General features: G+C 52.3%; 2 protein-coding genes across 13 annotated transcripts; both read right to left on the bottom strand.

Annotated features, from left to right (window-relative positions):
• Window positions 1–861: 861 nt before the first annotated feature.
• Window positions 862–26,785, bottom strand: ODAD1 (outer dynein arm docking complex subunit 1). 12 transcript variants are annotated; one of them, XM_063615806.1, is made up of 17 exons: window positions 26,612–26,785; window positions 26,094–26,214; window positions 25,448–25,504; window positions 24,992–25,084; window positions 23,409–23,508; window positions 23,055–23,244; window positions 16,352–16,474; window positions 15,911–16,024; window positions 10,592–10,659; window positions 8,212–8,477; window positions 7,988–8,122; window positions 7,356–7,438; window positions 7,036–7,204; window positions 2,559–2,722; window positions 2,383–2,480; window positions 1,973–2,051; window positions 862–1,901 (listed from the first exon to the last, which is right to left on the bottom strand). In XM_063615806.1, exons 4-17 carry the CDS (start codon window positions 25,059–25,061, stop codon window positions 1,383–1,385), a joined length of 2,178 nt encoding a protein of 725 aa, XP_063471876.1. In that variant the 5' UTR covers window positions 25,062–25,084; window positions 25,448–25,504; window positions 26,094–26,214; window positions 26,612–26,785; the 3' UTR covers window positions 862–1,382. The 12 variants fall into 12 exon arrangements, with proteins under 12 accessions (XP_063471876.1, XP_063471875.1, XP_063471877.1 ...); XM_063615805.1 differs by having other exon boundaries at window positions 25,465–25,504; XM_063615807.1 differs by having other exon boundaries at window positions 25,465–25,504; window positions 26,167–26,214.
• LOC134732274 (uncharacterized) lies at window positions 4,903–7,021 on the bottom strand. The gene is made up of 2 exons (XM_063615933.1): window positions 5,403–7,021; window positions 4,903–4,917 (listed from the first exon to the last, which is right to left on the bottom strand). Exon 1 carries the CDS (start codon window positions 6,949–6,951, stop codon window positions 6,004–6,006), a length of 948 nt encoding a protein of 315 aa, XP_063472003.1. The 5' UTR covers window positions 6,952–7,021; the 3' UTR covers window positions 4,903–4,917; window positions 5,403–6,003.
• Window positions 26,786–27,733: the final 948 nt, after the last annotated feature.

Genomic DNA, 27,733 nt, shown 5'->3' with positions numbered 1-27,733 from the left:
CCCTGCTGCAGGAAAGGGTCAAGGTCAGCTTTTTCTGTGTGACCCTGTGGCTGGAGTTAGGGCTGTCCATAAACAATCTTTCCTTTCTCTCCTTCCAGGCACATGAAAAGACTGCGCTTCCCAGCGACCCTTTGAAGTTCGGCATGACCAGGTGACCCACTCTGGCTGAGTGTGAGCTAAGAGGACAGGTGTCATATCAGGTCCAAGCCTCGCGAGTCACTGCCTGCTGTGCCATCCTCTTTTCTTCCCGTGCCAAAGGACTGGCAGCATTCCAGATGATGGCTGTGCCATGGGCCCGGGGTACATGTGTGATATGGAGCAGAGCGCTCAGCTGGCCCACAAAAGAGAGAAACCTCTGCTGCCTGAGGACCACAGCCCAGCCTGCCCTGACCAACACAGCTCCAGGAGAGCCTGACATGTGGAGGTCTCAGACAAATAGATGAATAGGCTGGGTCTGGTGGCTCACGCCTGTAATCCCAGCATTTTGGGAGGCTGAGGTGGGCAGATCACCTGAGGTCAGGAGTTCAAGACCAGCCTGGCCAACATGGTGAAACCCCATCTCTACTAAAAATACAAAAATTAGCTGAGCGTGGTGGCAGGCACCTGTAATCCCAGCTACTCGGGAGACTGAGGCGGGAGAATCACTTGAACCCGGGAGGCGGAGGTTGCAGTGAGCTGAGATCATACTACTGCACTCCAGCCTGGGTGACAAGAGGGAAACTTCATCTCAATAAATAAATAAATAAATAAATAAGAATGCTGAGTGAGTGAGTGAGTGAGTGAATGAATGAATGAATGGCAGGGAATCGGGACAGGGTCACAGATTACCCCCAGGCCGGAGGAAGAGTAAGCGGCCATGCCTGAAGCCGGCTCTCCACACATACTTTATTTCCACAGTCCCATTTTCCCATGCTGAACCTGGCGTCTTCGCCCTGACTTTTCCCACGCCTGTCAGCACTGGAGGGCTCTTGGGGAGTGAGGAGCTACAGAGAGAGGGACAAAGGATGCGTGGAGAGCCTGGGAGATGGAGATGAGGAGAGTGAGCCAGGAACAGGAGGTGGGGGATCCACAAGGGGCCAGGGCGCAGCAGACAGGGAAGGGGCAGATACGGAGACAAGATGGACAGACACTGACCGGGAAGCCGAGAGAACAGGAGATCGGGAGGCAGAGGGAAAAGCAGGGTCAGGAGCAGAGAGAAAGGAACCAGGAGACATAGGTGAGGCGGTGATGAAGGGCAGATGAAAACCGTTGAAGGGGCAAAAAGACAGAGGCCTGCGACTGGGAGAAAAAGACAGAGACCCACAAGGCAAACAGGGAAGTAGAGACACAAAAAAAGACCCCACAGAGAGCCAGGGCAGGGTGGGGGCCGCATGCCCCTCGTGTTAGCCCCGGGAGTCTTTGCTGGTGGAGGACCCCGGGCCAGTGCTGGAGGCAGGGCCGGTGCTGGAGACGTGGTCTCTGCTGGACCCGAGGGCTCCGCTCTCCACACCACCCTCTGTGTTTTCTCCGCCCCTGCTGGACCCCACATATCCAGTGGAGCCCAGGAAGCTGCTGGTGCTGACGGGTCTGAAGGTCACGTGGCCCCCACTTGAGGCACTGGTGGAGCCGAAGGTCACATGGCCAGTGTTGGGGTCACTGGGCGTGACGTGGCTAGGCAAATGCCCCGTGCTGGAGCTGAGGAGGCCAAAAGTGACGCGGCCAAGAGAGCCACAGTCTCTGCTAGTCTTGTGGCTCAAGATGGACCCGGGGATGGCATGGGGGTGCCTGGTGGGCACCAGGGCGGTACTGGAGCCGGCCCTCTGGGTGCTGGCCAGGTCCACGCTCACGGTGCCGTCCACCTTCGCGGCGGCGTCCGCCAGGTCCTTCTGGCGCTGCGCCTCCGCCTGCTCCTGGAGCTCCACCTGCAGGGAAGGTGAGCTGGGCCCCGACACGCACTGAGGCCTGGCCCCACCCCCGCGGGTCCCACTCTCACCAGCTTCTCCACTTGGCTCAGCAGCTCCTCCCTGCTCATGGGGTAGTCATCACTGGCCTCAAAACCCGGGGGGTCTTCTCTGGGGACGGGAAGGAAAATCGGAAAAGACTAGACCTCAGCCCTCAAAAAGGCCAGTGGCCCTTCCTGCTAAACCCCAGGAGCCTCAGCCATTCTCCCACCAGCCCCAAGTGCCCTCCCCTTCTGGGGTACCCAGGGCCCCGTCTTTCCACACAGGTGCCAAGCCCCTACTCCTTCTGGCTGCCTGGAAGCACATACTTCATATTCTAACCCCCCAGGGCCACATCCGCCAGCCAGTCCCCAAAAGCCCCTCAAAACCCTCTATCCTGTGTTTTCCCTCTGCCCCCATGGAAGCCCTGTCCCCTCTGCATCCCTCCTGCCCTGCGCCTCACAGATTGTCAGGGGGCTGAAGTGGGGCCATCTTCTTCGGAAGGTCCTCCAGGCTCTGGCCCAGTGCCAGGAGGGCCACGTCGGCCAGGGAGGTGAAGCTCTGGAGAGTGTGGAAGCCTGCGGTCAGCTGGGCCACCCCGAGACCGGCCTCCCGTCCTGGCTCCCTGGCGCCTCCCACCTGGGCATCCAGGAAGGCCTGCACCGTCAGGAGCTCCACCAGCCGCTTCTCAATGAGGCTCAGGAAGAGGCCCATGTCCCGGTCTCCCATGCTAGTCTTGACCCCAAGGAGGTCATCAATCATGCTGCTGTCGCAGTGGGCCTTGGTGAAGAGGAGCTGGATATCTGCGTCATGGAGGGCTGGTTGTCAGGGATCTGGCACCGCCAGCTCGGTGCCAGCCCTCTCCCCACTCAGGTCCTCACTGCCCCATTCTACAGAGACTGAGGTCAAGGCTCAGAGACCAAAAGGGAGTCACCACCCAAGCTCAGCCAGCCAGGCAGGGGGACGGCACTGCTGTGCATCCCTCTCTCCCTGGCTTGTCCTTCAAAGTCAGCCTCAACTGTCACTGCCTCCAGGAAGCCTTCCCAGTGACCCCAGCAGAGCCGGCCTCGTGAGTGTGAGACCCAGGCAGTGGTGAGGGGCCTGCACTTGGCTTGACACGCTGCCGCTCTTCCTACCTTGAAAATCTCGGCAATTTTTTAACAAGGGGCCCCTCATTCTGCACTGGGCCGCACAAATTATGGTCTTGCACCACAGACTGAGTTAGGGCCTTCTCTCGCCCCCAGTGCCTGGGCGTCCTCCGCCCTAGCCCCTGAATGATGAGTGCCCAGTGCACAGTCAGTCCCCTCCAGGGCCTCTCCCCGCTGTGCCCACATCACCTAGCACAGGGCTCGGCTCAGCCATCACGACAGCAGGAAGGAGGACCTGCCCATATCTGAGCTCCTACGGTGTGCCCTGCGGGGGTTCTCCAGCTCGCTCCCCACCACCCCCCACCTTTCTCTCCATCCGTCATCCCTTCTAATTCTCATGACAACCCTGCAAAGTAGGCATGGCCATCCCCATTCCCAGAGGGGAAGGAGGAAGCCACACACCAGGTTCAAAACTGGTGGAGCTGAGATTCAAACCCAGGACAGGCTGGGTGCAGTGGCTCACGCCTGTAATCCCAGCACGTTGGGAGGCCAAGGCAGGCAGATCATTTGAGGTCAGGAGTTTGAGACCAGCCTGGCCACCATGGTGAAACCCTGTCTCTACTAAAAATACAAAAAAACTAGCCGGGCATGGTAGTGCACGCCTGCAATCCCAGTTACTGGAGAGGCTGAGGCAGGAGAATTGCTTGAACCTGGGAGACGGATGTTGCAGTGAGCCAAGATCACACCACTGCTCTCCAGCCTGGCTGACAGAGTGAGATTCCATCTCAAAAAAACAAATAAAAGCTAACAATAAATGTTTAAAAAAAAAAAAAAAAAGAAAGAAAAAAAAGAAACAGGACAGCCTGACTCCTGAGTGCTCTGCATGGCTACTTCCTGAAAAATAAGAAAGATGAGGCTGGGCACAGTGGCTCACGCCTGTAATCCCAGCATTTTGGGAAGCCAAGGCGGGTGGATCACCTGAAGTCAGGAGTTTGATACCAGCCTGGCCAACGTGGCAAAACCCCCCTCCACTAAAAATACAAAAATTAGCTGGGTGTGGTGGTGTGCGCCCATAATCCCAGCTACTAGGAGGCTGAGGCAGGAGAATCGCTTGAACCAGGTGGGGGAGGTTGCAGTGAGCCGAGATGGTGCCACTGCACTCCAACCTGGGGGACAGAGTGAGATTCTGTCTCAAATTTAAAAAAATAATAATAATAATAGAAAAAAAAGGATGCACGGGTGGATGCAACTGATACCCACAGAAAGGATAAAAAAAGAAACTCAGCCAGGAGTGGTGGCTCATGCCTGTAATTCCAGCACTTTGGGAGTCCAAGACAGGAGGATCACTTGAGTCCAGGAGTTCAAGACCAGCCTGGACAACATAGTAAGATCCCATCTCTAAAAAAAAAAAAAAAGGGCCGGGCGCAGTGGCTCATGCATATGTAATCCCAGCACTTTGGGAGGCCGAGGCAGGTGGATCACCTGAGGTCAGGAGTTTGAGACCAGCCTGGCCAACATGGCGAAACCCCGTCTCTACTAAAAATACCAAAATTAGCTGGGCGTGGTGGCGGGCACCTGTAATCCCAGCTACTCGGGAGGCTAAGGCAAAACTGCTTGAACCTGGGTGGCAGAGGTTGCAGTGAGCCGAGATTGTGCCACACTGCACTCCAGCCTGGGCAAAAGAGCGAAATTCCTCTCAAAAAATAAATAAATGAAAATAATCTAACAAATTTTTTAAAAAGGAAACTCTAGACCCCTGCCTCATACCATACATGCAAATCAATTTGTCATAAGTCACAGACTTCAATGTGGGAGCTCAAACAATGAAACTTCTAGGAGAAAACACAGCATAATGCCTTTGTAACTTCAGGACAGGCAAAAATTTCTTAGGCAGGCCACAAAGTCACTAACTACAAAAAGAAAATTTTATAAATTAGATCTCCTCAAAACTAAGAAACTTCAGTTCATCACCAAAAAAATGAAAAGGCAAGCTACAGTATAAGAGAAAATATTTACCAAAAGCCTAGTATCTAGAATATACAAAGAACTCCTACAACTTGGTTATAGCAAGACAAACCCAATTTTTAAAAAAACAAGTGCACAAGATTGAACAGGAACTTTACAAAAATATTTGAATGGCCAATAGGATGCTCAATATTATCAGTCACCAGGGAAATGCCAATTAAATTAATAGAGAGAGTACGGCACACATGTTAGATGGCTAATATTAAAATGGCTGACAGCCAGGCGTGGTGGCTCACATCTGCAATCCCAGCACTTTAGGGGGCCGAGGCGGGCAGATCACAAGGTCGAGAGATCAAGACCATCTAGCCAACATGGTGAAACCCCGACTCTACTAAAAATACAAAAATTAGCTGGGCGTGGTGGCGCACACCTGTAGTCCCAGCTACTCGAGAGGCTGAGGCAGGAGAATCGCTTGAACCCAGAAAGCGGAGGTTGCAGTGAGCCGAGATCACGCCACTGCACTCCAGCCTGGTGACAGAGCAAGACTCCATCTCAAAAACAAAACAAGATAAAAAATGGCTGACACTAGGAAGTGGTGGAAAGGGTGTGGATCATCTGGGACTCCCATATGCTCACATAGGTGAGGGCATAAAATCTTGCGACCAGTTTGGAAAACTGTTTGGCATTTTCTAATAAATATCAACATATACCTACCCTAAGACCCATCAGTCCCACTGCTAGGCATTTATAGACAGACAGATGTACATGGATGATCCATGGATGAATACTGGATAGATGGATGGATGGGTGGATGATGGATATGGGACAGTTGGAGGGACAGCATCTGTTTTTTAGTGTTTTGTGAAACAAGTGGAATAATGCATAAGTGCCTTGCACAGTGAATGACACATAATAAACATTGCTATTATATTTTATCATCATTTTCTTTACGAATAATAACATTTTTGGTAACTAAGACTAAGAAGAAATTTGGTAACTAAGACTAAGACTAGGAAGACAAAAGTCAAATGTCATTGCAGATAGATGGATGAACAGATGGATATGGGGCTGTTGGAGGCAGATGGATGGACAGACAATGGATGGATTGATGGACATGGGACAGATGGAGGGATAGACCCTGGATGGATGGATGAACATGGGACAGTTGGAGGGATAGACCCTGCATGGATGGATGGATGGACATGGGACAGTTGGAGGAATAGATCCTGGATGGATGGATGGATGGATGGATATACGGACAGATGGATATAGGACAGATAGAGGGGTAGATCCTGGATGGATAGATATGGGACAAATGAAGGAATAGACCCTGGATAGTTACATGGATATGGGACAGATGGAAGGATAGACCCTGGATGGAGAGATAAATATAGGACAGATGAAGGAATAGATCGTGGATGAATGATGGATACAGGACAGTTGGAGGGATAGACCCTGGATGGATGGATGGATGGATGGATGGATGGATGGATATAGGACAGATGGAGGGGTAGATCCTGGATGGGTAGATAGATATAGAACAGATGAAGGAACAGACCCTGGATAGATAGATGGATATGGGACAGAATGGAGGAATAGACCCTGGATGGAGAGATAGATATAGGACAGATGAAAGAATAGATCCTGGATGGATGATGGATATAGGACAGTTGAAGGGATAGACTCTGGATGGATGGATGGATATAGGATAATTGGAGAGACAGACGTTGGATGGATGGATGGATGGATGGATGGATATAGGATAATTGGAGAGACAGACGTTGGATGGATGGATGGATGGATGGATATGGGACAGTTGGAGGGATCAACCCTAGATGGATGGATGGATGGGTGTAGGACAGTTGGAGGGACAGAAGCTGGATGGATAGATGGACATGGGATAGTTGGAGGGATAGACCCTGGTTGGAAAAATGGACAGATATGGGGCAACTGATAAGCAAGTGAACCAGATTGTCCATGCAATGCCTCCAAGCCCCGCGGGCTGATGGTGTCCTTCCAAGTGGAGAAGCCAGGCTTGGGAGGGGGTGCCCGTGGGTGCTCACCAGCCTTGAGCTTCTCCAGCTGTCCCCGCACATCCTGGAAGCGGGCCTCAAGGCGCTCAGCCTCTGAGTGCACCTTGTCCACGCGCTGCTGCAACGCCTTCTGCTGCTGCTCCTGCAGCAAATGCTGGTCATCCTTGCTGGCACGTGCGCTCACCAAAGCCTCCTGCATCTGTGGGGACAGGGCTGAATGCTGGGCCAGATGGTAGCCTCAGGAGTTGGGGGGTGTGGAGCTGGGAAGAGGCAGGAGGTGGGCTGAGGGAGGGGAGGGGGCGGGGAGGCCGGGAGGAGAGGAGGAGATGGAGAGGGCAGGCCTCACTCACCTCCTTGATCTCTTCCTGCACATGCTCCAGCTCCAAGTTCTGCTCGTTGATGAAGTTGAATTCAGCAAAGTTGCGCTCCTCGACTGGGAGAGTTGGGCAAGGTGGGCCCAGAGAGAGGGAGACAGAGACACAGAGACAGAGAGAACAGAGACAGAGAGGCACACAGAAGGCCAGAGAAAGTGAAGATGAGGAAGGCCACACAGAAACCAAGGCAGAGAGATGAACAGAGAGGAGTCACAGAGACAAAGAGGCGTGGGAAGATATGGCAGGGGGGACACAAATACACAGCAAGGCAGAGAGGGAAAGCCAGAGACTCGGCAATAGCAAGGGAGATGGGGAGATGCAGGTGGGGAGAATGGTAGATATGGGTAAGGAGAGAAACAGAGAGGGACAGGGTTGAGGGAAGGATGTGGAGAGTGACCCCAGGCCCAGGAGTGAGGAGGGGGTGGGGAGGGGCGGAGACAGGGCCATAGTAAGACGCCAGTGGATGCGGGTGGCGGGTCCCAGGCATGACACCATGTTCCTCCGGCGCAAGTGGAGGAGTCCCCAGGGCCAGAGCTGAGGCCAGCCTGCACTGGACTCGGGGTGCTGGGGCCCCTGGGCCTCCTCCCTCCACCCAGGACCCCACTCACTCTCCAGATACTTCTGCACCAACAGGTCGGGGTCGCTCTCCCCCATCAGCTGGGACAGTTTATTCAGGGCGTCCTCGTAGCGAAGCACCAGCCTCTCCTGCGAGGTCTTCCGGACGCCCTCAGCCACCTCCTGGGCTGGGGGAAGAGAGAACAGCAGGTCGGCCTCCTGGGTGGCCTCCAGCACAGAGACCTCCTGGGTGAGGGGGAGCGAAGTGTGGTCCCACCTGGGGCACCAAGGTCCGCTGCAGGTGCCCCAGGGGTGGCCAGGCCCTCAAGATGCAAAGCAGCAGTCCCAGCCTCACCCTGCCTTTCACACTTCTCCAGGACATCAGGATCTGGCTGCCGGTCGTTGTTCTTAAGCTTAAGGAAGTGGTGCAGCTGCTCCAGGTGCGAGATCTGCCGCTGCAGGACCTGCACCTCCATCTCGCTCTGGGCCTCCTCCTTCTCCGCGCGCTCCCGCAGCAAGCCCATCTTGGCCTTCGCCTCCTCCCTGCGGGGGTCAGCCGGGGTCAGGATGACTGGAGGCTGGACTGGGGTTGGCCTGCGGTCCTGGGGATGGGCGAGGTCAGCCAGAGGTTGTGGGGGGTGGGGTGGAGCCAGCTGGTGTCCCAGATGGGCAGGGCCAGCCTGGGGTCACATGAATGGGGCTGAATCAGGTTGCAGTTATCCTGTGGTCACAAAAAGCAGAGAACTGGCTGGGCACGGTGGCTCAGTCTGTAATCCCAGCACTTTGGGAGGCAGGAGGATCACCTGCGGTCAGGAGTTTGAGACCAGCCTGGCCAACATGGTGAAACCCCATCTCTACTAGAAATACAAAAATTAGCCAGACCTGGTGGTGCATGCCTGTAATCCCAACTACTCGGGAGGCTGAGGCAAGAGAATCGCTTGAACCTGGGAGGTGAACATTGCAGTGAGCCGAGATCGCACCACTGCACTCCAGCCTGGGTGGCAAGAGCGAAACTGTCTCAAAAAAAAAAAATGACGGAAGCAAGAACTTCAGAAGAGTCCGACATCATATTAAAAACCCAACACAAAACTCTCGGCGTGCTGCTGGCTCACGTTCTTTCAGCAGCCTGCTCTCCTCATCCTTCAGAGTGTACTGTCTCTCTCTATGTAAACTCTCTGTTCTCTATTTGCCTTCAGTAAATTCTCTTTGTTGGCTAAATCAGTCTCTTGGCAGAATTCTTTCTCCCAAGTAAGACTAAGAAGCGAGGATTCCTGCACTTCCCGGTGGCAGGTACAGTTTCCTTTTGGAGTGATGGAAATATTTCAGATCTGGATAGAAGTGGTGCAGTTGCACAACCCTGTGAATGTCCTAAATGCTGCTAAATTCTATGCTTAAAAATGGTGAATTTTGCCATGTTTATTTTAACAGAGAGAGAGAGAGAGAGAAATCACAGAGACCCTAAGGCGGACCCAGGCCACAGCTGATGTCGATCAGGGACCATGAGAAAACAGAAGCCAGAGAAGAACTCAGTAGAAGGTAAGAAAGCATTTGGAGCAAGAGAAGAAGAGGGCGACACTAAGAAAGAGACAGAGACGGAGTGAGAGAGAGAGCATGGAGCTCATGAGAGCCGCAGACAGAGAGAGAGTAACCAACACCTAAAGCAGCTTCAGCTCTTCAACTCCTTACAGCGTGTCTCTATCTAAAGGTGGCCCGAGAGAATCTCTGTCCCTTACAACCAATGCTGATGAATAACAAATTCGCCAGATGCTTCCAGGAACCCTGCTGCACTATATATGTGCTAGATGCACTTTTTTTTTTCTGAGACGGAGTCTCACTCTGTTGCCCAGGCTGGAATGCAGTGGTGCAATCTCGGCTCACTGCAACCTCCGCTCCAGGGCTCAAGCAATCCTCCCACCTCAGCCTCCCAAGTAGCTGGGACCACAGACACCCGCCACCATGCCCAGCCAAGTTTTTACATTTTTGGTAGAGATGGGATTTCACCATGTTGGCCAGGCTGGTCTCAAACTCCTGACCTCAAGCAATCTGCCTGCCTTGGCCTCCCAAAGTGCTGGGGTTAAAGGCGTGAGCTACCTCGCCCAGCCACTAGACGCATTCTTATGTGCTAGATGGGGTCAGTAGAGGTTAATTTATGTGCCCAAGAAAGAGAACAGGGCTGGTGGGGTGCAGTGGCTCACGCCTGTGATCCCAGCACTTTGGGAGGCAGAGGCAGGTAGATCATGAGCTCAGGAGTTCAAGACCAGCCTGGCCAAGATGGTGAAACCCGTCTCTACTAAAAATACAAAAATTAGCCAGGCACAGTGCCGAACACCTGTAATCCCAGCTACTCGGGAGGCTGAGGCAGGAGAATCACTTGAACCTGGGAGGTGGAGGTTGCAGTGAGCCGAGATCGCACCACTGCCCTGTAGCCTGGGCAACAGAGCCAGACTCTGTCTCAAAAAAAAAAAAAAAAGACAGAACAGGACCTTGCCAGTGGAGGTGGGGAACTGCTGGTGGGGGAGAGAGAAAAGGGGGATATTATGGGGGAAAAATAGGTTCTGACGTGTTTCATGAGTCTGAACCTTCCCACCACTGCCTTATGGAAAGGTGCGTCCTGAGTCATCTGGGTCCCGCCACCCCAGGATACCCACAGTCCCTACCTGATGGCGTAGGCAGAGGTGGAGGAGAGGGTAAGGGTGCTGACCAGGTGCTGCAGGTGGTGGATCTCCTGTGGGGGGAGGAGAAAAAAATCAGCGCCACTTCTTATAACCTCATTGCTCAAAGTCTTTCCTTTCAGCCCCATGCTTCTCCAATAAGGAGTAAAGCTCTTGAGCCTTCCAAATGTGGACCCTCCTCATTAGCGACTGCCCATGAAAGGGATTTTAAAGAGGTGTGAAGTCAAATTGATAAGCTGGATCAAAAGGCTCTTTCTGTAGATAACCAGAAACTAAGAAAATATTTAGTAACCTATGGGGGCTGGGTGGAAATGAGGTGGAGGAGATGGAGAGGAAATGATGTTTCTCTAGGAGACCTTTTGGAATAGTTTTGATTTGAGAACTTTGTTAATGTCTTACATATTCATAAAGGAAATTAAATCAATAAAGAGAGGAGAGAAACCTAAAACTGAATGCAAACAGAAGCAAGTGAACTTAATTGTATTTAAAAATAATAATAGGGCCAGGCGTGGTGGCTCACGCCCATAATCCCAGCACTTTGGGAGGACGAGGTGGGCAGATCACCTGAGGTCGGGAGTTCGAGACCAGCCTGGCCAACATAGAGAAACTCCATCTGTATTAAAAATATAAAATTAGCCGGCGTGGTGGTGCATGCCTGTAATCCCAGCTATTTGGGAGGCTGAGGCAGGAGAATCGCTTGAACTTGGGAGGCGGAGGTTGCAGTGAGCTGAGATTGTGCCATTGCACTCCAGCCTGGGCAACAAGAGCAAAACTCCATCTCAAAAAATTATTATTATTATTATATTAATAACCACACAGAAGGCCAAAAAAAAAAGGAACTAATCCAAATAACTTCTGAATAGAATAATTTGAAAAGATAAGCCGACGCTCATGCCTGTAATCCCAACACTTTGTGAGGCCAAGGCAGGAGAATCATTTGAGCCCAAGAGTATGAGAGCAGCCTGGACAACATAGTAAGACCCCATCTCTACAAAACATAAATCGAATTTTTAAACATATAAAATATGTGTGCTTCCTAGCTCTCTCTAGAGGAAGGGCCTCAAAGCAATGACACCCAAGTAGGAACAAAGTCCCTTAGTGCCAGCCAGGTGCGGTGGCTCATGCCTGTAATCGCAGCACTGTGGGAGGCCGAGGCAGGCAGATCACGAGGTCAGGAGATCGAGACCATACTGGCTAACACGGTGAAACCCCCTCTCTACTAAAAATACAAAATATTAGCTGGGTGCAGTGGCGGGCGCCTGTAGTCCCAGCTACTCAGGAGGCTGAGGCAGCAGAATGGCGTGAACCTGGGAGGCAGAGCTTGCAGTGAGCCGAGATTGCGCCACTGCACTCCAGCCTGGGCAACAGAGCGAGACTCCGTCTCAAAAAAAAAAAAAAAAAAAAGTCTCTTAGTGCCTCAACCTCAACACCTACTATTCCCTAGAAAGAACCGGGACTCCTCAGAAAAATGGCCAACCCCAGGGATGGGGCAGAACAAGATCCAGATTATCCAGACTATCTTCCTGTGCCAGAAAGTGAGGAAGTACTCCCAAAAAGTGATGGGGTATGTCCAAAGGCCACAGAAGCCAGCTTGAAGGGGCTCCCACTAACCAAATCTGGGGCAATTTGAACATTAAAATGAATGGCAGTTATGGATCATCATCTATAAAGTCAGAATACACTAATGCTCACTGACAACACTCAAATATACAGGGGGAGAAAGAGAAGTGTTTCCTTTTTTTTTTTTTTTTTGAGATGGAGTTTCACTCTTGTTGCCCAGGCTGGAGTACAATGGCGCAATCTTGGCTCACTGCAACCTCTAGCTCCCCGGTTCAAGTGATTCTCCTGCCTCAGCCTCCCAAGTAGCTGGGATTACAGGTACGCACCACCACACCCGGCTAATTTTTTGTATTTTTAGTAGAAACGGGGTTTCACCATGTTAGCCAGGCTGGTCTCAAACTTCTGACCTCAGGTGATCCGCCTGCCTCAGCCTCCCAAAGTGCTGGAATTACAGGCATGAGCCACCGCACCCGGCCGAGAAGTGTTTCCTTAAGGCAAATGCCATCTTATAAATGTAGGAGAAATTACAGAGTTTTTTAAATCACCCTTTTGCAGCCATTACAGTAATAACCGCTCAGGGAAGAATCATTCATGGATGATAAAATTGATGGCAGTAGCTGCTGGCTGTGGCTGCACACTCCACGGAGCTGGCAGGAGCCCGGCCCTTCTGAGTTGGGATAGGAGCTCCCCGTGTGCAACTGCAGCCACCCGAACCGCAGCTGCAGACCCAGGCCTTCTGCTCCACAGAGTAGGCATGATCCCCACCCTCCTGGGCGGGGCTAGAGCTGCTCAAACTGCGGCTGTGGAGCTAAGCCTCTCTGTGCTCTTGCAGGAAGCCAGGAGCAGGTAGGATCTGCCCTCCTGGGTGCAGCTGCAGCTGCCCAACCCGCAGCTACAGACCCAGGCCTCCCACTCCAGGCAGCAGGCAGCAGCCAGGGACAAGCGAGGGTCCTGCCCCTTCCGAGTTGGTGGGGTGGGAGCTCCCAGAGTGCAGCTGTGGCCACCCTCCCAATCCCAGGACCTAGGCCTCTCTGAAGTTCTCTGCAGCCTGCACCCTGAGGGGCCCAGGAAAGCACCCCCCCATCCCTGCAGGCTCGGCCGTGTCTGCTCCTGTTGCTCGGCCCCTGTCCTCTCTCGCACCCACTCTGATCTGAGAGAGGGGTTGGGGTCCAGCCCAGTGCCATGAATGGCAGCAGGAGGCAGGCAGATTCCTGGGCAGAAGAGGGCAAGTCCCTGGTAAGGTCCCTCCTTTAGGCCAGGGAGGGCCTGAAGGCTGGGGGCCAGGTTGCCAGTACTGCAAAAGGAGTGGGGACTTGGAGCGTCTCCTCCAGGCCTGCCCATGGCCGCCCATGGAGCTTCCCTCTCTGCTGAGAGGTTCAGAGGCCTGCAGAGACATCTGAACAACCTGCCTGCAGAAAGGACCCACCCTCTCCAGGGCCTCCTCACTGCTGACAGCTGAACACTAGACAAGACGACCTGCCTACAGAGGAGCTGCCCCCTGCAGGTCTCCTCTGAGCTGTCCTAACACTCGGTAAGGCTCCTCTTCATCTTGCTCACCCTCCACTTGTCTGCCTACCTCCTTCTTCCTGGACGCAGGACAAGAACTCGGGCAAAGGCACCACTGGCCAAGGAGGTTTCCCGCCAGAAAAGTGACGCCCTAAAGATCCCGTAACAAAATGACTGAGTGAAGGTGTGTCAGGGGACAAGATATTTACACAGTCTCAGAGAATCTCCCCACGGACCACATCTTCACTGCGAAAAGGAAAACTCTCCATTGCAGAAAACTGGCTAGCCAAGTGATCAAAGACAACATCACTAGTCATGGGACAAGCTGACATCAGGTGCCTCCTGAGATCCTGCACAGGAGAGACACACTATCACTGCTGTGACATTCCCCCCAAAGTGCAGACACCAAGTCTAATCACGAAGAAAGATCAGATAAACCGGCTGGGTGCGGTGGCTCATGCCTGTAATCCCAGAACTTTGGGAGGCTGAAGCGGGTGTATCACCTGAGGTCATGAGTTTGAGATCAGCCTGACCAACATGGAGAAACCCTGTCTCTACTAAAAATACAAAATTAACGAGGCATGGTGGTGCATGCCTGTAATCCCAGCTACTCAGGAGGCTGAGGCAGTTTCCTGCCTCACTTGAACCCGGGAGGTAGAGGCTGCAGTGAGCCAAGACTGTGCCATTGCACTCCAGCCTGGGCAACAAGAGTGAAACTTCGTCTCAAAAAAAAAAAAAAAAAAGACCAGATAAACCCATGTCAGGGGACATCGCACAACACAACCGGCCTGGATGCTTCCAAAATGTCAATGTCATGGAGAAAAAAAAGCCCAAGGGACTGACCCAGATGAACAGAGCCAGAACAACCAAATGCAATGTGGGATTCTGGACCAGAGCCTAGAGTAGGAAAATCAAGTTCACTGTAAGAGACATCATTGGGACGATCAGTGACCTTGAAATATGGACTGTTTAGAATTCTAACGGTGTTAACGTCCCTGACTTGGATAACAGCACTGTGTTTATGTAAGAAAATGGCTTTGTTCTTAGGAAATGCTCACGCAAGTTCTTGGGAGCATAATGTCTACAACATATTGTCAAACAGTTCAGCAATTAGGATAATAAATTATTTTCAGCAAAATAATAATTAATAACACAAATAGTAAGAGTGGGGGAGAAAGAGAAAATAAATGTGGCAAATTATCAAACTGGGTGAAAGATATATAGGAGTTCTTTGTACAACTCTTGCACCTTTTCTGTAATTTGAAATTATTTCAAAATGAAAGTCAAGACCGGATGCAGTGGCTCACACCTCTAATCCCAGCACTTTAGGAGGCCGAGGCAGGCGAATTGCCCGAGCTCAAGAGTTCAAGACTAGCCTGGGCAACATGGTGAAACTCTGTCCCTACTAAAAAAAAAAAAAAAAAAAAATCGGCCGGGCATGGTGGCTCACACCTGTAATCCCAGCACTTTGGGAGGCCAAGGCAGGCAGATCACAAGGTCAGGAGATTGAGACCATCCCGGCTAACACAGTGAAACCCCATCTCTACTAAAAATACAACAAATTAGCCAGGCGTGATGGCTCACGCATGTAGTCCCAGCTACTCGGGAGGCTGGGGCAGGAGAATGGCGTGAACCCAGGAGGTGGATCTTGCAGTGAGCCGAGATCACGCCACTGCACTCTAGCCTGGACAACAGTGAGACTTCGTCCCCCCGAAAAAAAAAAATTGTTTTAATTAGCTGGGCATGGTGATACACACGTGTAGTCCCAGCTACTCGAGAGGCTGATGTAGGAGAATTGCTCGAATCTGGAAGGCACAGGCTGTAGTGAGCCGAGATCGCCTCACTGTGCTCCAGCCTGGGCGACAGAGTGAGACTCCATCTCAAAAAAAAAAAAAAAAAAAAGAAAGAAAGAAAGTCAAAAAAGAGAGGGGACAGGGCTGGTTCTTCAAAGATCCCCATGGAATGTATAATAAATGGTCTTGCTTGCTCATAGATTGCCCTGGGTGATACTATTCAGAATGACACTCTGCTTTCTACATCTATAAATGAGGCCACTTTTTTGTTTGAAGTGTCCTCCAACATTTCCCAGGCCTCCATGCCTTCTGGACTAAAGCAAGCCTACAGCTCTAGTCAATTCCATACTTGAGGCCTGAGTGCTAGAGCAGGAAGGGCAAACAGCTGTGGGGAGGACCTGGGCATGGGTCCCTCTCTCCTCCCCTGGATTTCAGGGCCACTGACCTTCTTCAATTTGCGGTCCATGTTCAGATAGCGGTTCCTGTCGATCCGCAGCAGATCCAGCTCCTCCCGCAGGGCCGCATTCTGCACCAGCTGGTTGTCAAAGTGACAGGTGACCTGGGAGTAGAAAGGCGGATGGAAGAGTGGGTCTGAGGCCAGGCCTGCCTCCCTCCTCCAAGCTCAGCCAATGAGGAGACACTTATCAGAGGTGGGGGCGGCCTGTTTCCTAAGAAATATAGGTTCTTTGGGGTTCCCGAAATCAATGTCCACTCCCCTCTAAGGACCCATGAGTCTCCTTTCCTTGGGAACCTCCATCCCTCCAGAATCCTGTGTCCTGACACACATGTGCACACACTGTCCACCATTTCCAGAACCCAACGACCATGCCCAGTTCCTCCCATAACCCCACAATTCAGGTAGAGGGACAAGGAGGTTGACCCTCACCCGGTCCAACTGGTCTTCTAGGATCCTGATCCTTCGCCCAATCTTGACCTTCTGATCCAGGATGAATCCTGGGGACCTGACATTCTTACTGTGGGTAAAGATCCGCGTCTCCCACTCCTGGATCTAGAAGAAAGAGGATGGTACACTGAATGTAGGAGAGATTGAATGGCCGAGGGAAAATGAGTCACTAATCATGGCAGACATCTGCTATCACTGTTGCCCCAGAATAACATCTACCCTTCTGCTGACACCATCCAGCCCTCCATGTGGTTCTGGTGGGCCTTCCAACCACAGTGTATCACCCTATCAGCCACATGACCCAGGTCTGGACACTCACAGGGATTGGCCTAGAGATGGGAATGTGATCTCATGGAGCCAGCCTGACTCCTTTCCTTTTTTTTTTTTTCTTTTTTTTTGAGACAGGGTCTTACTCTGTCTCCCAGGCTGGAGTGTGCAGAGGCGTGATCTTGGCTCACTGCAACCTCCGTCTCCCAGGCTCAAGCAATTCTCGTGCCTCAACCTCCCAAGTAGCTGGGATTATAGGCACGTACCACCACATCCAGCTAATTTTTGCATTTTTAGTAGAGATGGGGTTTTGCCATGTTGGCCAGGCCAATCTCAAACTCCTGACCTCAAGTGATCCACCTGCCTTGGCCTCCCAAAGTGCTGGGATTACAGGCAAGAGCCACTGCACCCAGCCCTGACTCCTTTCCTGATAGTCTGGGAGAAGCACATGAGATGGAAGGATGGGATTCCAGGACTTCTGCTGTCATAGCCCCACCACAGGGAGAGTCCTGGGAGAGTGAGGCCAGTGGACAGAAGTGGAGATGAGAGTTGGAGAGATGGTGAGAATGAACTTGATGACATTCGTATCCCTGGGTCTGCTTATGCCTAAAACCAGCTTCCAATCTGTCCTTCTCATTTTTGTATTCATCTGTACTTATTGGGGTGTGCTCTGTCTCTCCAAGCAAACTGGGGGTTCCATGAGGACACAGAGTCTTGTGTTTTCTCCGTGTCTGAGACAAGGTATTCAACATAACATGCGGACTAAATAAATGAATTGCTCAACACTTCAATTTGTGCTCTGTTATGGGTTGAATCATGTCCTGTAAAAAGTCATGTTGGCCAGGCGCGGTGGCTCACACCTGTAATCCCAGCATTCTGGCAGGCTGAGGTGGGTGGATCACCTGAGGTCAGGAGTTCGAGACCAGCCTGGCCAACATGGCGAAACCCCACCTCTACTAAAATACAAAAATTAGCAAGGCGTGGTGGCAGGCACCTGTAATCCCAGCTACTCGGGAGGCTGAGGCAGGAGAATTGCTTGAACCCAGGAGGCAGAGGTTGCAGTGAGCTGAGATTGTGCCACTGCACTCCAGCCTGGGGAACAGAGCAAGACTCTGTCTCAAAAAAAAAAAAAAAAAAAAAAAAAAACTCACATGTTGAAGTCTTAACCCCCAGCACTTTAGAATGTGACATTATTTGGAGACAGAGTCTTCAAAGAAGTAATTAAAATGAGGTAATTGAGGTGGACCCTAATCCACTACGACAAGGTGTTCTTAGAAAAATGGGAAATTGCTGGGTGTGGTGGCTCATGCCTGCAATTCCAATACTTCGGAAGGCTGAGGCAGGATGATCTCTTGAAGCCAGGAGTTCAAGACCAGCCTGGGCAACAAAGCAAGACCCCATCTCTACAAGATACAAAATAAATTAGTCGAGCATGGTGGTGCACACCTGTAGTCCTAGCTACTTGGGAAGCTGAGGTGGCAGATCCCTTGAGACAAGGAATTCGAAGCTGCAGTGAGCTGTGATTGTGCCACTGTACTCCAGCCTGGGTGACAGAGGGAGATCCTGTCTCAAAACAAAAAAATAAAAAGGAAATTTGGACATAGACACGCACACAGGGAGAACGCCACGTAAGGATGAAGGCAGAGGTCAGGCGTGGTGGCTCACGCCTGTAATCCCAACATTTTCGGAGGCTGAGATGGGCAGATCACTTGAGGTCAGGAGTTCGAGACCAGCCTGGCCAACACGGCGAAACCCCATCTCTACTAAACATACAAAAATTAGCTAGGTGTGGTGGCACAGCTACTTGGGAGGCTGAGGCAGGAGAATCGCTTGAACCCAGGGGGCGGAGGCTACAGTGAGCTGAGAGATTGGGTGACATATCTACAAGCCAAAAGTACCCAAGACTGCCAGCAAACCGGCAGAAGCAGAGAGAGAGGCATGGAACAGACAGATTCTCCCCCGCACTGCTCAGAAGGAACCAAACCTGCCTACACCTTGATCTTGGACTTCTGGCCTTTGGAACTATGAGAAAACCTATTTTTGTTATACGAGCCACTCAATTTGTGGACCTTTGTCACGGCAGCCCTAACAAACTAATCCATGTACCAAAGATACCTCAGAAGGCTGCAGCAAACTTAAGACTCAGCACAAGGATGTTTTAAATTTTTGAGGAAGACCTTGATATTGGTCAGATGGTCAGACACCACATGAACTGCTAGCTCAAGGTAGTTTACAAGTTCAACATGAGAGGGCGCTATCGTCCTTTTGAAGATGTCACATCTTTGTGAGACTGGATTTTCAGCAGTTGCTGCAATAAAAGCCAAATACCCAATTGTTGGTGGGGCACAGTGGCTCACGCCTGTAATCCCAGCACTTTGGGAGGCCGAGGCGAGTGGATCACCTGAAGGTCAGGAGTTTGAGACCAGCCTGGCCAACATGGCGAAATCCCATCTCTACTAAAAATACAAAAATTAGCTAGGCGTAATGGCACGTGCCTGTAATCCCAGCTACTCAGGTGGCGGAGGCACGAGAATCACTTGAGCCTGGCCTGGGAGGTGGAGACTGCAATGAGCCGAGATCGCACTACTGCACTCCAGCCTGGGTGACTGAGCGAGACTCCACCTCAAAAAAGAAAAGAAAAAGAAATGCCCAAAATGTTGACACTGGGGAAAAATGCAGCAAAGTGTACAAGGGATATCTCTGCATTATTTCTTTCAACTGCACGTGAATCCCAACAAAATTTTCTTTCTTTTATTTTTTCTTTTTCTTTTTAAGAGACAGGGTCTCACTCTGTCACCCAAGCCAAGTGCAGTGGCACCATCATAGCTCACTGCAGCCTCCACCTCCCAGGCCAGGCTCAAGCAATCCTCCTGCCTCAATAATTGCTTTACTAAAGAAGAGATGACATATGGTAAAACTGCACATATTTAGTGTTCAATCTGGGACGGGCACGGTGGCTCACGCCTGTAATCCCAGCACTTTGGGAGGCCAAGGTAGGCGGATCACCTGAGGCCAGGAGTTCGAGACCAGCCTGGCCAACATGGCGAAACCCCATCTCTACTAAAAATACAAAATTAGCCAGGCATGGTGACAGGCACCTGTAGTCCCAACTACCCAGGAGGCTGAGGCAGAAGAATTGCTTGAACCCGGGAGGTGGAGATTGCAGTGAGCTGAGATTGCGCCACTGCACTCCAGCCTGGGTGACAGAGCGAGACTCCATCTCTAAATAAATAGAGCGAGACTCCATCTCTAAATAAATAAATAAATAAACTGTATAACTGTTATGTTTTGACATAAAATAGTGAAAATATCCATCACCCCTAGGTTTCCTCGTGCCCTTTTGTAGTTCCTCACCTCATTCTCTTCCTGCAGTCGAGTCTCCCCCCAGCAATCACTCATCTGTTTTCTGTCCTATAGATTGGTTTGATTTTCTAGAATTTTATATTAATGGAATTGTATAGTATGGACTCTTTTGGGGATCAAAGGGGTATCTGGTTTCTTTCACTTAGAATAGTTATTTTGAGATTCACCGATGTTGAGTGTATCAATACCAGTTCCTTTTATTATGAGTCACATTCCGTTGCATGTATAGATCACAATTTGCTCGTCCACTCGACCACCGACGGACATTTGGGTTGTTTCAGTTTTCAATTTTACAAATCAAGTTGGGTTGTTAAGAATATTCATGTACAGTTCATTATATGGACATGTGCTTTCTTTCCTCTTGGGTAAACATCTAGGAGTGCAATGTCTGAATCATATTGTCAAGTATACATTTTGGTTTTTGGCAACTGCCAAACTGGGCCAGGCACAGTGACCCACACCTGTAATCCCAGCACTTTGGAAGGCCGAAGCAGGTGGATCACTTGAGGTCAGGAGTTCAAGACCAGCCTGGCCAACATGGTGAAACCCCCCTCTCTACTAAAAATATAAAAATTAGCTGGGAGTGGTGGCGCATGCCTGTAATCCCAGCTACTCGAGAGGCTGAGGCAGGAGAATGTTTGAACTCAGGAGACAGAGGTTGCAGTGAGTTGACATTGTACCATTGTACTCCAGCCTGGATGACAGAGCGAGACTTCGTCTAAAAAAAAAAAAAGGCCGGGCGCGGTGGCTCACGCTTGTAATCCCAGCACTTTGTGAGGCCGAGGCGGGCGGATCACGAGGTCAGGAGATCGAGACCACGGTGAAACTCCGTCTCTACTAAAAAAAAAATACAAAAAAAAAAATTAGCCGGGCGTGGTGGTGGGCGCCTGTAGTCCCAGCTACTAAGAGAGGCTGAGGCAGGAGAATGGCGTGAACCCGGGAGGCAGAGCTTGCAGTGAGCCGAGATCGCGCCACTGCACTCCAGCCTGGGTGACAGAGCGAGACTCCGTCTCAAAAAAAAAAAAAAAAAAAATTCTGCCAAACTGTGCAAACGGTGTACCAAAAGCAGTGTGCCATTCCACATTCCCACCCGTGGAGTATGAGAGTTCTGCTTCCTCCACATCCTTACCCCAACACTTGGTATGGTCCGTCTTTTTAATGGAGTTTGGGAAAGTTCTTAATATATTCTGGATATAAGTTATCTATCAGATACGTGCTTTGCAGATATTTTCTCCCAGTCTGGACCCTGTCTTTTCATTCCTTGCCTTTGCCAGTTTCTGCAGGTGGGATTCCTTGACTTGTGGACTCTTTACCTGTGTCTGCATCACTGTTTTTTGTTTTTTAAAGGGGTTCCGGGCCAGGCACAATGGCTCACGCTTGTAATCTCAGCACTTTGGGAGGCTACAGTGAGTGGATCACCTGAGGCCACGAGTTTGAGACCAGCCTGGCCAACATGGCAAAACCTCATCTCTACCAAAAATACAAAAATGAGCTGGGCTTGGTGGCACGTGCCTGTAATCCCAGCTACTCAGGAGGCTGAGGCAGGAGGATCGCTTGAACCTGGGAGGCGGAGGTTACAGTGAGCCAAGATCCTGCCAGCCACTGCACTCCAGCCTGGGTGACAGAGCGAGACTTTGTCTCAAAAAAAAAAGAAAGAAAAGAAAAAGAAAAAGAAAGTGGGTTTCTCTCTGTTGCCCAGGCTGGAGTGCAGTGGGGCAATCATAACTCATTGAAGCCTCAAACTCCTAGGCTCAAGTAGCCCTGCCCCCTCAGCCTCAAGACACGCACCACTGTGCCCAACTGACAAATTGGTTTTTTAAATGAAGGGTAGACCAGAATTTACCAGAATGAATCCCACATTAAAAAAAAAAAAACATATATTATTTGCTGAAACTTCTGTTTCAGATATATTAATATATGTGTGTGTGTATATCTGTATGCATCTTGGTGTGTATGAACTACACCTCATGAGTCATGGTCATAAAAACTTGACAGATCACTGGCCTAGAAAAATCACATTGTTTGCAAGGTCAAATAGCAAGGTCCCGAAACAGATGGGATTCGCAACCTGTCTAGACTGTGGCATTACCACCATCCTTGTTTGCAGATGAAGAAACTAGGGCCCAGGGAGGTAAAAACCTGCCTGCCCCTGATCACAGAGCTCCGGTGGCAGAGCCAGGACTCTAATGCAGGTTTTGGGGACTCTAGCACGCAAACCTTTCCCGCTTAACCACACTAGTCCTGTTTTTGAATGCCTGGGACTGTGCTAAAGCAGCAAACATCTATATTTCCACTGAGCACAACTCTACCAGATGGATGCTTTCAATAGCCCCGATTTTTTTTTTTTTTTTTTTTTTGAGACAGAGTCTTGCTCTGTTGCCCAGGCTGAGGCTGGAGTGCAGTGGCGTGATCTTGGCTCACTGAAACCTCTGCCCCCTGGGTTTAAACGATTCTCCTGGCCGAGCGCTGTGGCTCAAGCCTGTAATCCCATCACTTTGGGAGGCCGAGGCAGGCTGATCACAAGGTCAGGAGATCGAGGCCATCCTGGCTAACACAGTGAAACCCTGTCTCTACTAAAAATACAAAAAAATTAGCTGGGCGTGGTGACAGGCGCCTGTAGTCCCAGCTACTCGGGAGGCTGAGGCAGGAGAATAGCTTGAACCCGGGAGGCGGAGGTTGCAGTGAGCCGAGATCGCGCCACTGCCCTCCGGCCTAGGCGACAGAGCGAGACTCCGTCTCAAAAACAAAACAAAACAAAAAAACTATTCTCCTGCCTCAGCCTCTCGAGTAGCTGGGATTACAGGCATATGCCACCATGCCTGGCTAATTTTTGTATTTTTTGTAGAGATGGGGTTTCACCATGTTGGCCAGGCTGGTCTCGAACTCCTGACCTCAAGTGATCCGCCCGCCTCAGCCTCCCAAAGTGCTGGGATTACAGGCATGAGCCACTGCGCCCGGCCTAATAGCCCCAATTTCACATGAGGAAGCTAAGGCTCAGGGAGGTTACAACACTTGCCCGTAAGCAGGCTCCGCAGAACCCCATCTCAAATCCCACCTGCTTGTCCAGGGCCCTGGTCTGCTCCTGCAGCTCCTCGATCTCTGCCTGCACCTGGGCCCGGCCCTTCAGCAGGCGGTCCATGTTCTCCAGCCGCTCACTGTCCCGAAGCCGCTTGACCTGGTTCTGGGCTGCGCTGATCTGCACCTGGAGATCGCCCCGTACCTCCTCCAAGCGCCGGATCTCCTCACTACCCAGGCAGGGAGGTGGAAGAGGGGCCAGTAAGGGGGTAGAACTCAGCATCACTAAAGGCAGGACGAAATGCTCCTGCACTCCCCACTCAGACCCAGGAGTCCAGTCTCCAGCCCCTCTGACCCCCTCCTCCCCAGCTCAGGGCCCAGGTGCCCAGCTCACAGTTGCTTGTTGATGCGCTGGTGGACTTCCTTGCTGTAGGCCCGCCTCTCCCCTTCCATCACTTTGCATTGTCGCTGCAGCCTACTCAGCTCCCAATCCGCTGAGAACAGGGCCAGCCAAGGGACTCAGTAGGGATCCTGGCCACCAGCTCCTTCCAACCCAGGACCTAGGAATTCTCTCCCTTTGGAGTCTCACAAACTGCAACTGAACTGCAGATCCAGCCCCCGACACCCCTCTAGGAATGCACCTCAGTTCTGGGATCCCTCGAGCTTCCTCATCCCTTCATACCCAAAACTGAACTCAGGGTTTTTTCCCCTAAAACCCACTCCCATCCCACCAGAGGGTACTTCTGGAAGGCCTCTGGGTCTTCTGGGACCTGGGCACACCACCTGGAATTGGGAAGGCTCTTGCTGCCTCCCTCCTTTTCTTCCCCACAATCAGCAGCCCTCAGCCCCATCCTCTTGCCTCCTCCCTCTCTCAACCCATCCCCTGGGCTCAGCCTCATCCTCTCCTACCTGGACCATCGCCCCAACCTTTCTCTCAACTTCCAGCCTTCCCACACAGTCCCAGAGGGTCTCTCTACACCCACAGCTGACTCTAACCCACCCACAACAGACCCTACCCCTCACAGGCTTCCCATGATGCCCCAGTACCTGCAGGACAAAGTCTCAGCACCTCAGCCTGGGATCCGAGACCCCAAGTGACCTGACCTTACCCACCTCTCCAGTCTTGCCCACATGCTCCCCATCTCCAAAGGCCCAGTAGTTTTCAATGAGGGGGTGATTCTGCCTTCCAGAAACATTTGGCAATGTCTGGAGACTTATTTTTTTCTAGACAGGGTCTGGCTCTGTCCCCCAGGCTGGAGCGCAGTGGCACAATCTCAGCTCACTGCAGCCTCCACCTCGCAGGCTCAAGTGATCCTCCCACCTCAGCCTCCCAAGTAGCTGGGATTATGGGTGCATGCCATCACACCTGGCTAATTTTATTTTTTTTGTAGAGATGAAGTCTCACTGTGTTGCTCAGGCTGGTCTTGAACTGCTGGGCTCAAGTGATCCTCCTTCCTCAGCTTCCCAAAGTGCTGGGATTACAGGCATGAGCCAGCATGCTCAGCCTAGAGACACTTTCATTGTCATGACTTGTGGGGAAGGGAGGGGGCTACTGGGTCCCAGTGAGTAGAAGCCATGGACACTGCTTGGCATCCTACAACACAAAGGACTGCCCCCACAACCAAGAATTATCCCACCCCAAGAGTCAACAGTACCAAGGTTGAGAAAGCCTACTCTAGCCACATTCTGTCATCTCTGCAGAAACACCCTTCCTTCCTTCTCCCCTTGGCAATTCCTACGGGGAGTTCTGGGCCCCACTCAAACTTCTGCTGCCTGAAGTCTCCAGCCTGCCCCACTGCCCAGGCTTGGCCTATCCACGGTGGTGCCCGCCCCGCCTCCCTTAGGGCGCATGTCTGTTCCCACCAGAGGGCGCTCCTGGACAGACACTCTCTCCCTCTCTCCCTACAGGACCTCGAACTTGGGAAAGCTGGGGGCTGGAAAAGAATGGGTGAATGATATAAAGAATGAATGAATTACCCATTTCCTCCAGAAAGGCCTCGCTTCCCTCCTCGGAGCGGGCGCTCCCTGCCAAGCGTCCCAAAGGCATCCTGGCCAAAGAGGGTGGGGCTCCTGTAGGGATGGACATATAAGACCCTTCAGACAGCAGGCGGGCCAGGGCCCAGAGGAGGGTGGGCAATGAACTGCGAGGGACTGGGAATTGAAAGGGGGTGACCCTAGAACCACGCTGGCCTCATTCCTCCAAGAGGGGTTGGAGAGGGACCTCTCTAAGGCCTCTCCCACACCTCTCCAGCCCTCCCACCTCTCACACTCTGGGTCTTGCGTCTAGGCTCTGATTCTGGCGCGGGTTTGGCAGAGGACAGGTCTCCTGGGCTCTCAGGATATCCGAGGCCAGGCTGTTTGGTCGCAGGAGAGGGGAAAACCCCTGCCTGCTGTAGGGGGGTTGGGCAGGGTCGGGGAAGTCCTGGGCCCTACCTGCCGACAGGCCTGACCTGTTCTTGGTGCTCCAAGCTCAGTGTTGTGGTCTGGTTACTGGAGAGATAAGGGACCAATGAGCACTGAGGACAGCGGCTAGGGAGGGACTGAGGCCGCGGGGTAAACTATGGGAGGAGGGGCGGAGAAGGATGCGAGGCGTAGACCTGTAGGGTTCCCACGGACTTAGAACTGATGGGCGAGGCCAGGCGCGGTGGCTCACGCCTGTAATCTCAGCATTTTGGGAGGCCGAGACGGGCACATCACTTGAGGTCAGGAGTTCGAGACCAACCTGGCCAACATGGTGAAACCCCGTCTCTACTAAAAGCACAAAAAATTAGCCGCACATGGCGGCTTGTGCCTGTAATCCCAGCTACTCGGGAGGCTGGGGCAGGAGAATCGCTTGAACCCGGGAGGCGGAGGTTGCAGTGAGCCAAGATCGCGCCACTGCACTCCAGCCTGGGCGACAGAGCAAGACTCCGTCTCAAAAAACAAACAAACAAACAAACAGAACTGATGGGCCGGGAAGTCCTGCGAGGGGCGGAGCCGGGAGGGCCTGTGGAGGGGGGCTGAGGAGCCCTGAGAGGTGCACGGCTGTGAGGCCTGAGAGGGGCGTGCCGTGGGGAGCTGTGATGGGCGGGGCTGAGACCTGTGAGGAGACTGAGTGGGAGGAACTTCGAGGGGCGGGGCTTCGGAGCAGGCGAGAGGAGGGGCATGGACACTTGCACACGACGGGACTTCCCAGCCGGCGAGGAGAAAGGCACGAACACCTGTACAGGACGGGGCTTCAGAGACGGCGAGGGGAGGGGCTTCCCCGTAAGGGGCGGGCTGCGAGGGTCGCGTTTGGAAGGCCTTACGAGGGGCCTGGTGGAAGGGCGGTGAAGGGCGGGCTAATCGGCAGGCGCTCAGGCCTTGAAGGCCTGCGGGAGGTCGAAATGGTCCTGGGGAGGTCGAGGCTCAGGTCTCACTAGTACCGCGGGCCTGGAAGCGGCGGGAGCTGAAAGCCTGCGGGGACCTGTATGGAAGCCCTCGAGGCCAAGCCGAGGTCCTACGAGACGGAGCCCGAGAGGTGCCGGTCTTAAGCTGACTATGACCACGTTAGATTAAGGGTTCATAGGAAGGAAGGCGGTGCCGAAGCCGCGAGTTGCGCGGAGAAGGAGCGCTCACCACAGCCTCAGCGGTTCACTACGCAAGCGCGACCAACGGCTTCCCGGGAAGCAGCCAAAAACACTTGGCCGCCTACCACGTCCGCGCGCTGGAAGGCGGAAGTGGGCGAGACCTCCGGCACTCCGTACCGCCCCCGCTTTCTGGCCACGCCCCCTCTTGGTTACACCCACTCGCTCTGTAAGGCACGCCCCCTCCGCGTCGGCGGCTGCTACCCACGTGGGCCTCCCCGGGCGGGCGCGCAGTGGGCGCCTCTCCCTGCAGGCTGGGTGTGCCCGAAGCCTGCGGTTTCCTGTGGGAGGAAGCGGCCTGCGTACGCTCAGCTCAGCTCATAATCTCGGAGGCCCAGGATGGGGAGATCCCGCCGCCACCCTCAGATCCCCTGATTCTTCCCCTTCTACATAGCCCTAGTGTGGGGACCCCCCCTAATATCCCCAGGGTACCCAAGCCTGGCGCCGATTCCACTCAGGGAACTTGATTCTGAGTCCTAGACTCGTGTTTTTCACCTCCCTGGCTCAGGTTTCCATCTTCCTAGCCCCTGGCTCCCCCAGTCCTCTCAAGAAAGTGGAGCCCTCTTTTCCTGCTCCCCAAGAGGAACATGTGTCTCCCCAGCCCCTAATTTTTCCTTCAGTGACCCAGACTTTGCAACTTCCTTAGGGATCTGAGTGCAGACCCCAGTTTCTGTCCCTCTCAGGCACTTAAGTTTGAGAATACTTATTCTCCTCCCCCAGGGACCGTCATTTTGGATTCCCAACTTTTTAGCCTTGAGACCCAGTGGACCCAAGAATTTGCCCCTTCCCCAACTCCTAGAGATCCTGAATCAGGGTCCCCCAGTACTGACTCCACTCAGAGCCCCAATGCCTGATATGACTAGCACTACCCTAAAAACTGCCCTATAAGGTATTTACTATTATCTCTTTTTCAGATGAAGAAACTCAGGCATAGAGAAGTTATTAGTAAATTGCCAAAAATTACACAGTCAATCAGTAAAACAGCTTGGATTTTGAGTCCAACCAGTGTGGCTCTAGAGTCTGTGCTATACTGGTATCCCAGCTTCCAGGTCTCGGGTACCCAGCCAGGCACTGAACTGTCCATCCCTCACCCGCTCAGGGAGCCCGAATCACC

Source organism: Symphalangus syndactylus, chromosome 13 (assembly GCF_028878055.3).
Source record: "Symphalangus syndactylus isolate Jambi chromosome 13, NHGRI_mSymSyn1-v2.1_pri, whole genome shotgun sequence".
NCBI lineage: Eukaryota > Metazoa > Chordata > Mammalia > Primates > Hylobatidae > Symphalangus > Symphalangus syndactylus.
Note: the sequence above shows the minus strand (reverse complement) of the source record. Positions and strands in the feature narration are given on the sequence as shown.